At 31.4% G+C, this 15171-nt stretch overlaps 1 protein-coding gene across 6 annotated transcripts in view; it reads right to left on the minus strand.

Annotated features, from left to right (window-relative positions):
- Positions 1 to 15171, minus strand: part of Fam135a (family with sequence similarity 135 member A) — a 110047-nt gene that overhangs the window by 80803 nt on the left and 14073 nt on the right. For 5 of the 6 annotated variants that reach the window (XM_076858516.1, XM_076858519.1, XM_076858518.1 and 2 more), the window contains one exon: positions 3865 to 3944. In XM_076858516.1, coding sequence (XP_076714631.1) covers positions 3865 to 3944 — 80 coding nt within the window. Of the gene's footprint in view, positions 1 to 3864; positions 3945 to 13007; positions 13062 to 15171 lie in introns of those variants that run through there. The other variant, XM_076858517.1, reaches the window with a different exon arrangement.

The following is a 15171-nucleotide window of genomic DNA, read 5'->3' on the forward strand; positions in this document are numbered from 1 at the left end:
TGCTGGCCTGGCATGCGCGGGGCGCTGGGTTCGATCCTCAGAACCACATACAAATAAAATAAAGATGTTGTGTCCACCGAAAACTAAAAGATAAATATTAGAAATTTCTCTCTCTCTCTCTTAAAAAAAAATAACTAGACATTCCATGTCTCTTTAGAAACTTAAGATCATCATTCTTTATGTTGGCTGTTCATTTCGACTTAATGAACGTTTTCCCTCTATGTTCCCACAAAAATGCAAATGTTGTTTACTTCTTTTCAACCATTGGAGTTCTTTTATTTGGTACTGGGAATTGAACCCTGGGACCCTCAACCACTGAGCCACATCCACAGCCTGTTTTTGTATTTTGTTTATAGCAGGGTCTCACTGAGTTGCTCCCGGCCTTGTTAAGTTGCTGAGGTTGGCTTTGAACTTGTGATCCTCATGCCTTAGCCTCTTGAACCCCTGGGATTACAGGTGTGCAACACCACTTCCAGCCAACATTTGGAATCTTAATGAAGAGTTACAAACAGGATATGAAATAGGAAAAGTCTGAAAGGTGGGGAGATAGAAATTTTGAAAAAAAGAAGATTTCTTATATATTTATTAAAAATGAGGGGTCTCTCAGCATTGCTAAAATAGGACACAGAGCTTAAAATGTATTATTTTAAATTACAGAGATGGTCAGAGAAAGGAAGTAACATCTCTTTAAAAGGTAGACAGTGAAGAAGAGAGGAAGTAGTATAAATAAGATAAAATGACTTTTCTCTCAATAAAGCCTATTAACAATGTCTATATAGAGGTAACCATCAGAACTAGAGAAATAGTTAAAAGTTATTGCATTTAGAGAATAAATTAGGGTTTTCTATAGCTTTCTAGATTAAGAGATCTTTTAACCATTTGCCTATAATTAGATAAAAAAATATTTTCCGAAGATGGAAAAATTGAAAAGCGGACAAAACAAAATACATTTAATTTTAAAACAAAATTCATACTAGAAATGAGAAGTTATTCTTTGAACATTTTATGGAAACTGTACATATCATTTCAAACTGAATGAGCGTCTTAAACCAGCAATTCTTCTCTGTTGTCAAAGTCCATGAAAGCTTTCTTATTAATCAATTTCAAAGCCCTATAAATTCTCATTGTCTTTCATAACTGTCATTTTCAATGATATCAGTTATTTCCTGATCCAAACCTCTCACTGTTATCAAAATCTTGTGTTGGAAATAATTTAAACCTATAGCAATAAGCTGTGAAACAGCATGTAATTCCTACTGCAACTCACAGATAGAAAACAATATTATTTCTTCTTTTTCCTAAGAGTTCTAGAAATATATAGAAGGCAAAGGAACTATGATAAAATACATTATCTATGGAAAAGCATTGAGATAAAAGTATAAATCAAAGTTAGAAGAAAAATAGGATGGGTAATAAAAAGCAGAGAGAAAATCCAAGCACTCAGGAAAAAAAAGAATTTTTAGAAAATAAGTAAAAGAAAATTGACACAAAGGATAAAAAAGAAACTATCCTACATAAAGATGTTTGTTATCAAGGATGAGGCTAGAAATCAAAGTATTTAATAAAAGAAAGCTATGTACAGAAAATTTCTGAAGACAAAACACTTTTGAAAAGATACCTTTTCTTAACAAATTTACTAATGGATCTAACCAACACTTGTGAGCCTCTTAGTATGATGCCACACTCCATCAACTACTTCCCTCCATGATTTTCATATTAATACTTGACATGATAAGGGATATTCTGGATACATTGGCAGGGAATATCAGATTACTTTACCATATTCAGATTATCTTACCATAGAGGCATCCAGAGGTAAAATAAGACTGAAAATCTGTGGAATCTACATACACATAAAGATAAAGCAATCATGTTGGAAATGGTCTTGGCTGGTGAAAAATAGTATATCTCACAATTTTTTCAGGGTCACTATTTGTATAGCTCTGCAAATGACATTCTACTTTGTTATTGCTTGCTATCAGGAAAAACAAGATGTTCTAAATTGGGAGATTTAAAAGTAAAACATGTCAACACAATTTGGAATAAAAAGATCTTGAAAAGTCACATTTGGTCTTATATTTCAGACAGGACAGAAAAATTTTGTTATTTTAACAAAGAATGAGGAAAATGTTCAAAAGAGATTCTCTCTCTATATATTTTTTTCTCTTGCCCATAATCTAGTTACTGTGTTACTATTTTGACTGCTGTAACTTACATAAAAAGCATGTAATCTCTTAAAATTTTCTGGTATAACGCTATGAAGAACAAACCTACAGTTAATGTTTCTACATATATGCTAAAACGATACCAGTAGGTTATTTTCTTAAACCAGAATTTCTTTTATAGACTGCTATTTTCCATAAACTATTTTTTTTGGTTTTGTTTTATTTTCCTTTTTTTTTTAAATTAATTTTTATTGTAGGTTGTTCAAAACATTACATAGTTCTTGATATATCATATTTCACACTTTGATTCAAGTGGGATATGAGCTCCCATTTTTACCCCATATACAGATTGCAGAATCACATCAGTTGCACTATTTATTTTTAAAAAATATTTTCTTTCCACATATTAGTAAACTAACAGGTCATCCATATTTCACAGTCATGGTTGCTATTAAGTCATTTGATAATTTATTTATGATGCCCTTCCTTAATTTCAAATCACCAATCAAAAAGCAGAGCTAGAGAAAATGTTTCCATAAAGTTTAGGTCAGGATAACTTGTCAAGAAAAGAGAAAATATAACATTATCATGAAGTAAATATGTTAAGTATTTACTTCATATTCTTCATTACTTCATACTTGTTTTTCATATTCAACCAAACTAAATACTGATATTGTTAATTCTATCTTCTACACCAACCTAAATATCTGACAAGATTTAACTTTCAAATGTTAGATTTTTCCCCGTCATTAATAATATGGTTATTAATTCTAATATCCACATCTTTCTTGAAGTTACTACGCGTGATACCATGCCTAGTTAAAATTTCTAGTCCTCTAAGTTAGTCATTTAGAGTCTGAGAAAAATAAGGTAAAAATAATTCTATGAATAAAACAGGCACTAAATGATAAAACTAACAATTAAATGTTTCAATTGTATTATGGTTCATATACAGAATGTCCCCCCAAATTCTCATGTGGAAAGCATGGTCCTCAAGGCAGCAAGGTTCAGAGGTGGGGCTTTACTGATTGGATCATGAGGGCTATGAACTCATCAGTGGATTAATCCATCAAACAGATAAAATGGATTAATCCACTGATTACATCGGTTACACATCCACATTTTTACATAATGCCCTATTAGTAACTGTTGTATTCCGCTACCTTTCCTATCCTCTACTATCCCCCCTCCCCTCCCCTCCCATCTTAGTCTCTCCAAGGAAGTAAATAAATAAGAACTGTAATAACTTGTTTATTCTGTATCTTCCTACATTGCCTTTTGGCTCTGTTTTCTAATTAGATTTGCTAGCCCAGGGAAAAACTTGTTTAACACAATGTTGTCAAAATGCATATTATCAAATTTAATCATAAAATACATTTATGATTTTAGGTCAAATTACATGTGCATATTCACTTATGTTTTAAAATTCTATCTCACATGATATATTGATCCTATTATTACTATGTTTTCATTCAGCTTTTGTAAACATTCTTCTATGCATTCATGGTAAGAAATCTAAAACACATAACAAATCTATTCTACTGAGGTCCTAAATATATTTCTTACAAGGAATATTGTAATGATGTTTGGTATCTTATATTTATAATGAAAAAAAAACCAGGAATGTTTAAGAAAAGTTATTGATCATTATAATATTATTCCAGACTTGTTTTTAACTTGAAAATATTCCTTGGCTTACCTGTTGCTTGCAATAAACTGGCTTCTACTCTGTGGGGAATTCTTGGTGGAATTTTCATATATGCACGAATCTGGTAAAAACTAAAGAAAAACGAGGAAGTCATTTTAAAACAGATTTTAAAATATGCTGTGCTTCATCATCTACATATGTGTTAAAATAACAAAGTTAACCTAATACACCTGTAATCCATGCGGCTCTGGAGACTAAGGCGGAAGGATTGCAAGTTCAAAGCCAGCCTCAGCAACAGCAAGGGACTAAGCAACTCAGGGAGACTCTGTCTCTACATAAAAAATTAAAAATAGGGCTAGGGATGTGGCTCCGTGGTTGAGTGCCCCTGAGTTCAATCCCAAATGTAAAATGTGAGATAATTAAGAACAAAAATAAAATGAGCTAGAGGCCTGGAATCAAAGGAAAGTAAAAATTTCTAGGAATTTTTCAACATTCATGTTAAGTGAAGGAACCTTTGTACACCATTGGTGAGAATGTAAATTGGTATGAATTTAAATTTCTTTGGATACATACCCAGAGTGGGACTGCAAGATCATATGTAGTTCCATGGTGAGGCACCTCCATATGTTTTTCCATAATGGCTTACTAATTTACCTTTCTGCCAATGGTGCACAAAGGTCCCTCTATTCCATATGCTCAGCAGTACCTGGCATATTGCTGTTGTTGTTCTCTTTTTGATAATAGCCATTCTATTGCAGGTCATGGTGGTTTGCGCGCAGGCGCGCACGTCTGTGTATGTGTGTGTGTGTGTGTGTGTTTGGTTCCATATGAATTTTAGAATTATGTTTTCTATTTATGTGAAAAAAGACATTAGATAAATGTAGATACTCAAGTCCCTTATATAACATGGTGCAGTATTTGCATATAACTGATATATATCTTCACATACACTTTGAATCATCTCTAGAGCGCACGCACGCACACAAATGACTAATTATTGAAGACCTACCTATGTGATAGACAGTGGGTTAGGTAGTAAAAATATGGGGGAAAAAAAACAAAACAAAAAAGCAAAACACTAAAAGTAAATACATTATTTTAAATGAAGTTTACTTTTCACTTAGCATTTATGAAAGCAATCTATTATTGTAAATATATGTTTTATGAAAAGCAGTGATATTTTGAAGGCATAAACATTTAAAATGAACATAATGTTAAAATGTGCATATCAATAAATTTTTAGAAAAAATATCAAGTAGAAAAATCAAATTTAAAAATAAAAGGATAAAATACTTCTATTTTAAGGGCTGTTAGGGTAGGTTATTCAGAACAACCTCTTGCTAAAGACAACTAAATTTATAATGTAAGCTGTAAGAATATATCTTATAAAATTACTGAAGAACTGACAAGATAGTATGGGCATTACCAATCCAAATTTACAGGAAGAAAAAATAGCAATGAGGTGGGCAAAGCAATGAAGCTGTTTTTGTTTTGAGAACATTTGCTGATATATTTCAGAGATCTTAATTTTGATTTTTAAAACCTAGATAATATTCTCAAAATATAAACAATTTAAAAATAGAAAACAACAAAAACACCAAAAAAGAAAAAAAAAGGATAGTATGAATAAATAGCTTACAGAAAAAGAATGCAAATCATTCTCAAATATGTGGATGTTCAACTTCTAATTTACAATTAAAAATGAAAAAACTATAACAGGATATCCTTTCTCACCTATCAGACTGACTAAAATTCAACAGTTGGCAAAACATTCTGCTGGAAAGGGTGTTGGCAAATAGGGAATTCTCCTACACTCCTGTTGGGAATGCAAAATGGTGCAATCCCATAAATACAGTAATTTGACAAAGGAGTAAAAGCACATAGACAGCCTTTAATTTAGCATACCACTTTTAAGACCATATCCCCAAAATACTATGGCAAAAATTATTAAATGATGTATGAAGAAGGCTATATTCATTGTATCATTAACTGTAATAGCAAAATGATAAAACAAACAAAACATTCATCAATATAAGAATTATGAATAAACAAGGGTATAACTCTACAATGATGCAACCATGCAAACATAATGAGGACTGGAAGTATTAGTTTATCCAAAGGAGTGACTTCTAAGATAATTTTAGTGAAGTACATAAAGTACGTATACTATGTACTTATGCTGTAGGGTATAACTATTATTTGCTTATATTTTCAAAAGAAAATAAATGAAAGAATATAACAAAAAAATAATAAAAATGAAATGGCTACCTATGGAGAAATAGGAAGGACAGGGATGAAAAGAAGATCTCAATATACTGGACTTAAAATGTTTTGATTTGGAATCATAAAGATTACAAAATAAAATTAAGTAAAAAGGAAAACAGGGCTGGAGCAGTAGAACGCTTGCCTAGCACGTGCGAGGTGCTAGGTTCAATCCTCAGCACCACATAAAAATACATAAATAAAATAAAGGAATTGTGTCAAACTACAACTAAAAAAATATTTTAAAAAGGCAAAACAGTAATCCCTAAACAACCCTAAAACAAATTAACTTAATGTTATTTACTTGATTGCATTTTTAAAAAAAATATTTATTTTTTAGTTGTAGGTGGACACAATACCTTTAGTTTATTTATTTATTTTTATGTGATGCTGAGGACCGAACCCAGTGCCTCATGCATGATAGGTGAACACTCTACCTCTGAGCCACAACCCCAGCCCCAGTTGATTGCAATTTTAGAGAATTTTTTCTAGTAATTTTAAAAATATAATTTTTACTGTTTTTTTTTCCTTATAGGATATATCTCAGCAATAAAAGAGAACCACAGAGAAATTTCAAATATTTATTGTCTTGGTAGTAATGTTAGTATTCTTCTACAGATATGTCTGTACACATATATAAATAAAGCAAGTAAATATCAATCTATGTTGCTGGGAATCAAGATTTGCACTGTAAGTAAAAAAAAAAAAAATACAAATAAGAAATAAAAAAAGGAAAATCTTGTAATCTTAAATTAGAATTTGGAAATCAGTATAAACTCATGATGTATTTTCTCATAAAAATGTATCTGCTAACCCTGCCTTTAAAGAGGCCTAGAAGTAAAGATCCAACAAAAATATATTCATTTAGCACATATGATTTCATACTATTTCCCAATAAAAGGAACTGGGGCTCCTTGATTGATTCTGGGTTTGGAGCAGGGAATGTTAAATAGTCTGGAGTAGTCTGAGAAGAAAGAAGAAAGCTATCAATTAGTATGTGGCTTGTTCAGTGGAAAGTTCACAGAAATCAAGCTGAATAGGGATTCCTTTAAGCATCAAAAAGAATGATGATGCAATATTATCATCACAAAGTTAAAAATTCATGAGTTCATAATGACATTAAATAAAAACTGACCATATTTGAAAGATATTAGAACATAATGCAAAAACTCTGGGCAAACTGAATTTCAGGGCAATAAAATAGATAATGAGCCAAAATTCTTCAGAGAATCCCAGTTAATAATACCAAAAGGAAACCCAGAATTAGAATATCACCATTTGTAACTCTTAATAAAATGACTATGGCAAAGATTTTCAATGAATAGCATCTATTAAATGATAGGGAACTTCATAATGTATCCATCAGGTTTATAACATCTGAAAAGATCTTGCAACAAAAGAGAGAGACAGGTGTTAAATGTCCTCTGATGTAATAAAACAGGAAGTACACACTACCACTTGAGGATTCTTTTCAAATATTTTACTGGGATTTAGGGGCTGGGGTTGTAGCTCAGTGGTGGAGAGTTTGCCTATCATATGTGAGGCACTGGGTTTGATTCTCAGCACTACATATAAATAAATAAAAATAAAGTTCTATCAACAACTAAAATTTTTTTTTAATTCTCTGGGATTTAATTAAGCCTCTAGATTAGACCACCAATCATAAAGTTTTAAAAAATCTAAAAGATGTGTAAGCAAATGAAACCTATAAATTTCTTGTGAATATTGATTTAAATAAGTGAAATTTACAAACACATGTATAAGATGACTGAGGGAATGTGAACATAAATCTAATTATTTTATATTAAGGAATTGTTTTGAAAAAATTTCAGGTAAAATAATGACTTTGTTAATAGGATAAAAACAAAATTCTATCTGTAAGAGATGGAATTTTACTGAAAAAAGGTTGAGGGCACTAATAAGTGAAAAAAAAAAAAAAAACTTTGGTGAGGTTAGGAGATGTGTGTGGGTGTCTGAAACTTTTCATTAAAGAATAAAAAGTGGCTTTAGATTGGTATTGCCCTAAGGGTCTGAAAGGAGCTAACATAAAATCCCTTAGGAAATATAAGCTTGAAAATACTGGCAGAGATCAGATCATGAATAGATGGTGACATGAGAGATCAAAAGGAGAATATACAAAAACCAAAATATAAAAGAATAGATGTAAACACACATATATCAATAACTATACTAAATATAAATGGGTTAAATACTCCAGTTAAAAGTGATCTCGAAGATGTAAAAGGTAAATCCCATTATTGTTGTTTACAAGAGAAAAATATGAAAAAACAAGGAAAAGGAAGACACGAAGAAAAAAATGGGGAAAGGTATATTTTGCAAGTGTTATCAAAAAAACACTGTCATAATATCAGAAAATAACAAAGTTTAAAGCAAACAGCATTGCCAGGCTATAAACTAGGGTACTTTTGTAATGAAAAAAGGTTCAACTCACTAAATAAACTTTTTCTTCTTTTCTTTCATTTTTTATTTTTTGGTACAGGGGTGCTTTACCACTGAGTTACATCCTGAGTCCTTTTTTATTGTGGAGACAGGGTCTTGCTAAATTGCTGAGGCTGGCCTCAAACTTCCAATCCTCCTGCCTGTCTCAGGAGATGCAAGGACAACAGACACAGGCCACTGTACCTGGCTCTAAATAAGCATCTTAAATTTGTAGGTATCTGTTCCCAAAATATGGGATATAAATGTTATAAAAAGAAAAATATTGGATTTAAAGTGTTAAAGGCTGTCTTTAAGCAGGAAAACTCAAAAAACAATTTGAGTTATATGGACACGAAAATTTTGAATCGTTTGTATTTGTCATTTTGTTCTATATTGTCTGTTTTTAATACTGCTTAGTATTTACATTCCTCCCTTTGATATGTTGTCTCTAATTTCCTTCTATTTTTAAATTTTTAATCTTGAGGTGGTTTCTTGTGTCAATCACCTCTACTTAAATAGAAGTTATCAATTCATATATGACATTATAGAGAAGGAATCATGGTTTTTAAGGTTGTAATCTGTTATGATTTAGATGTGGGGTGTTCCTCCAAAAGCTCCCATGTGAGACAATACAAGAAAGTGTGGAAAAGTAATGATTGGGTTACAGCCTTAACCTAATCAATAAATTAATCACTGATAGGATTAACTGAGTGGTAACTGGAAGGAGATGGGGTGTGGCTGGACGAAGTAATTCACTGGGGGCATGGCTATGGGTATATGTTTTATATCTGGCCAGTGGAGTCTCTCTCTCTGCTTCCCGAGCAACATGTGAGCTGTTTCCCTCTGCCACACTCTTCTGCCATGATACTCTGCCTCACCTGGATCCCTGAAGAATGAAGCCTGCATTCTACAGTTTAAAACCTCTGTATCTGTGAGCCCTCAAATAAACCTTTCCTCCCCAAAATTGTTCTAGTCAGATCATTCAGTCACAGTGGCAAAAATAACTAACATAATCATTGTCAATCAATCAAAAAAGCAGTCAAATTTTTCTTAATTTTTGCTGATAGTCCTTTAATCAAACCATAAATTTCTATGAGTTTAATGACCTCAGAACCATAAATACAAAGGATTTGAGATAATTTGGTTTACTGAGTTTTCCTAGGCTTTTCTAAAAGGATTTAAGCTTCATGGTTTTGTGATGTTATTAAAATTAAGAATACAACTTTCAAATCCATATCCTTGTTCTTGATTTCCAAATCTTATGTTCTTTACCCTATAGTAGAATATCTCTGGACACAGAAATGATGCCAGTTTATAACCAAAAAAAACAGCAGTAGCTACAAAGTATAAAACTAAACTGTTTTAATCCAAAAATAAGACAACATAAAAGTATTCTTTTCAATTTATTTATTTTCCTCATTATTTACTATTAGTAGTATGCAAGATTATTGAATATCCCAAACATACCTAAATCAAATCAAACTGTTAAAACATTTCATTTGTATTACTAGAGAATATTAAAACATGAATTAAATCGACCAATCAAAAGATACAGACTGGCCAAATAGATTTAAAACAACAACAACAATAAACAAGACCCAACAATATGCTTTTTATTAAAAACTCCACTAATAAAGATATTATAGACTAAGCAATCAGTAAAAGAAAGATATATTACACAAATGGAAAGCAAAAACAAGTGAGGAGTAGCTGTACTAATATCAGATTAAGGCTGACTTTAAATTGAAAACTGCAAAAAGAGATAAAGACATCATTACATGTTGATAAAAGAATCACTCTAGCAAGTAGACACAGTAATTGTAAACATCTTGCACCCAACACAGGACCATCCAAATACATAAAATAAATATTATTTGACATAAAAGGAGATAAAGACACTAATACATAAATAGTTGGGGACTTCAACACCCCACTTTCCCAAATGGACAGACTGTCCAAGCAGAAAATCAGCAAAAAAAAAAAAAAAAAAAAAACAACCTATCTGGGTTGATCACATTCTAGAGCAAATGGGACCTAACAGATATTTACAGAACATTTCATTCAAGGGCAACAGAATACATATTCTCCTCATTAGAACATAGAACATCTTCAGCACAAATCATATGTTAGGTCAGAAACTAAGTCTCAGTAAATTTCAAAAAACAGAAATCATGTCACGTATGCTCTCAGACCTCGATTGATTAGAACTACAAACCAACAATGAGAAGAGTGAAAATTGAATAACATGCTCCTAAATTACCAATGGGCAATAAAAAATAAATAAAATAGAAAAAAAAATGTTCTGGAAACCAATGAAAATGACAACACAATATACCAAAGCCTGTGGGATATCACAAAAAAGGAAGCAAGAGAGAAGTTTATAGCAACAAGACATATATCAAAGTCAAAAAGATATCTTAAACACCTAATAATATACTTCAAAGATTTAAGAAAACAACAAACCAAATCCAAAGTTAATAGAAGGAATGAAATTAAGAACACAGCATAAATAAATAAAATTGAAGTTTAAAAAAAAAATCAAAATCAAAGGGTTTTTTTTTTTTTTTTTTAAAGGATAAAACAAAAAGTCAACAAACTTTTAGCTGGACTAATCAAGAAAAAAGAAAGAAGACTAAAATTAAGAGGGGAAAAAAAGAGACATTACAACTGATACCACAGAAATATGAAAGATCATAAGAAACTGGAAAATTTAAAAGAAATTGATTAATTCCTGAACACTTATGACCTATTTACATTGAATCAAGAAAAAAACCACAAAATCTACACAGATCAATAATGAATAATGAGATTGAAGCACTAATTAAAAATCTCTCATCCAGGACCTGATGGCTTTATTATTAAAACCTACAAAAGAATTAATTAAATCCTAAAAAAGAATTAATTCCAATTCTCCTTAAATTATTCCAAAAAAAACTGAAGCAGAGAGAAATTTGCCAAGCTCTTTACAAGACCAGGATTACCCTGAGCAAAACCAGAAAAAGACACAACAAAACTACAAACGCAGATGCAAAAATCTCAATAAAATACAATCAAACCAACAGCACAAAGACCAAACACTATGATCAAGTGGAATTCATCCCTGGGACATGAGAACAGTTCAACATATGCATCTCAATAAATGTGATACAACACCAACATAATGAAGGACAAAACCATATGATTGCTTCAACAGATACTAGATAAGACTTCCCTTCAGGATAAAACTAGAACTATATATGAAAAACCAACTACAATATCATACTATACATAATAAGAAAAGGATATCCACTTCCACTACACTTATTTAAGATTAGGAAAGAAAAAAAAATAAAGAGGTTCCATACTGGAAATGAAGAAGTTAAATATCCACATTTACAAATGACATGATTCTATACATAGAAAAACCTGAATCTACTGCATCAGAAAACTGTTAGAACTTAACATTCTGTACAGTGGCAGGACACAAAATCAACATAGGAAAAAATGTGGCATTTTTATACAGCAATAATAAACTTGTTGAAAAAAATTAGGAAGCAACTCCACTCATGATAGCAATAAAAATAAGTATTTAGGAATAAACTAAACTAAGGAAGTGAAAGATCTCAAAAAAATTATAAATTATTGATGAAAGAAATAATAATTGAGGACACAAGAAAAATGAAAAGATACTCCATGCTCTTGGAATGGAAGAACCAATATTGTTGCCCAAAGCAAACTATAGATTTAATGTAATTCCCATCAAAATAGCAACAACTCTCTTTCTTTCCCTCTCCTTTCTTTTTTTTTTTTTTTTTTTGAGGAGGTGGAGTGGGGGGTGCTTGGGCATGCTACACAAGTACTCTTACCACTGCCATATTATCAACCCCTAATGACTTTCTTCAAATAGAAAAAACAATCCTAAAATTCTTTTGGTACAATAAAAACCCAGAATAGCCAAAGTGATCCTGAGTGATTAAACACACACACACACACACACACACACAGAGAGAGAGAGAGCTGGAGGCATCACAATATCTAACTTCAAAATATACTACAAAGCTATAGTAACTCAAGCAGTATGGTACTAGCCTAAAAACAGACATGTAGAGCAATGGGACAGAAGAGAGAACACAGAAATTAATCCATGCTCATGCACCCAACAGATTTTTGAGAAGGCTACCAAGAACTCAATGCTGAGAAGACACTCTTCAATACATGATGCTGGCAAAACTGGGTATACATATGCAAAAGAATGAAACTAGATCTCTTTCTCACCTTACATAAAAATTCAACTCAAAATTGATCAAAGACCTAAATGTTAAACCCAATATTATGAAATAACTTCAAGAAAAAACAGGGCAAACACTTTGTGACAAGGGTGTAGGTAAATTTTTTTAAGATAGAACTGTGAAGGTAAAAGCAAAAAAGGTAAAAAATCCACAAAGGGATTACATCAAAGAAAGAAACTTCTGCCCAGCAAAAGAAATCATCAACAGAATTAAGGGAGAACTTACAGATTGTGAGAAAATATTTGCAAACTTCATCCTACAAGGAACTGACATCCAGAATGTATAAGGAACTCAAAAAGCTGAACATCAAAAACAAACAAACAAACAAAAATCCAATTAAAAAATGGGCTGAAGAACTAAACAGACATGTTTCAAAAGATGACTTATAAATGGTGGTCAACAAGTACATGAACTAATTAATTTCACTAATCAGTGAATTGCAAATCAGAACTACAATGACTTATTTCACACCAATTAGAACAGTTATCATAAGAAAGACAAAACATATATGCTCATAGGGATGTGGAGAAAAGTAACTTTTGTACAATGTAAATTAGTACAGTCATTATGGAAAACAGTATGGAAATTCCTCAAAAGATGAAAAATAGATTATATTATCTGCAGACTAAAAACAGACTATATGATCTATCCCACTATTTGGGATATACTCCAAAGAGATAATGTCATTAACCACAAAGATAACTGTATCCCCATGTTTATTGTAGCACTATTCATAACAGTGAAAATTTGCAATGAATCTAAACATCCTGCAGGGGATAAATAAATTAAAAATAGTAGCATATTTATGAGGGAAAAATTTCCCTCAGTTTACCAACTAACTGAAATTGCTGTGCTACTATTTAATCCCATTATCTTATCTTCCATGCCAATGAAAACAAATGTTCAAACAGCAGTTTTTTCCCCCTAATATTTAAAAGGTAAGCTGATGTGGTAGGACACGCTTGTTAATCCCAGTGGCTCAGGAGGCTGAGACAGGAGGATCCCAAGTTCAAGGCTAGCCTCAGCAAAGTAGTGAGATCCTATCTCAAAATAAAGAATAAAAAGAAATGGGGATCTGGCACAGTGGTAAAGTGCCTCTGGGTTCAATCCCAAGTACCAAAATAAATAAAATAAAAGGCAATATTTCCTCTTACTTTGGAGACCTCCTAACAAATACATTTTGAATAATCATTTAGGAAGTTTGCCATCTTGTAATCATATACTTCTAATATAGTAAAAATCAATGTATATTACTATTTATAAGACATACATTTACATTCCATTTAATAATATATTTATGATCAATGCTTTAGAATTTCAATTTTTAGAGTTTGCACACCTACTACATTTAGAAAAATTGACAGGAAAACGTTAAAATAAAATATTTTTTCTTTAGATTGTTAGTACCTGAACTATTTGTTTATCGTTAAGGAAAAACAATGTTTAATTTTAGTAAAATTAATTACCATGAAAATTAATTAGAAATTGGCTCATTTCTAAAGACAAAGATATTTTGAATAATTTTTTAAGACATTAAGACTAATCTATTGTACCCAACAAATGTAAGCAAATATATTATTTTGCAATTCAATCAAAGGTAAGAATTGATAAACCCAGATTAGCCTGCTGGAAGATGAGATGACAGGGCTGAGGAGTCTCTTTGAAGGCTACTTTACACCAATCAGCCTACAGCTAAACTGCCAGCTGAACAGATGCTTGATCAAACTTACAAAGGCCCAGCCAGCTCTAACCAACCTGTACATTAATGAAAATCAATGATGGGTGTTGCTTTATTTTTACTTAAGGAATCTTTGATTAGTATAAGGACACCCACTTATCCTGATTTGCCTATAGTAATTCTGGTTTTCACCTGCTGTATAGACATATTATTATAAATAGAGCCTCATTTCACTATAAAAAGTATACTGATTTGTTCAATAAATCACATGGTCCTCCTAGCATAAAAGTTGTATTTAACTTTCTTTTTGAAACTTGAATTACTTATACAATTTACAAGCGGTTTAAGATTTTAAACTAGATGCTCTGTAATGTACCCTTGTCTCTACTGGCGTTTCTACAATTGAGACAATCAAAAAGAAAAATTAACTATTAAGTTAACTAAGTTAGAACCTTAAATATAGCAGTGTTAAGTATTTCCTAATTTTAGAATCTTAAAGAGGATATTAAGGGGGGAATAAAGTATATTAATTAACAAGATTATTAAGGAAGCCAGACAAATGAATATAGAAAAAAAGTCAATGTCTTCTTTTGAACTAAAAAATAACCAATTAGAAACTATAATGCAGGAAAACATTTGAATTAGAAAAAAACAGATATAACCAATTTACCTGTGAAGAATCCAACATATTATGTACAACTATAATGCACT

This window comes from Callospermophilus lateralis, chromosome 6 (assembly GCF_048772815.1).
Source record: "Callospermophilus lateralis isolate mCalLat2 chromosome 6, mCalLat2.hap1, whole genome shotgun sequence".
Lineage (NCBI taxonomy): Eukaryota > Metazoa > Chordata > Mammalia > Rodentia > Sciuridae > Callospermophilus > Callospermophilus lateralis.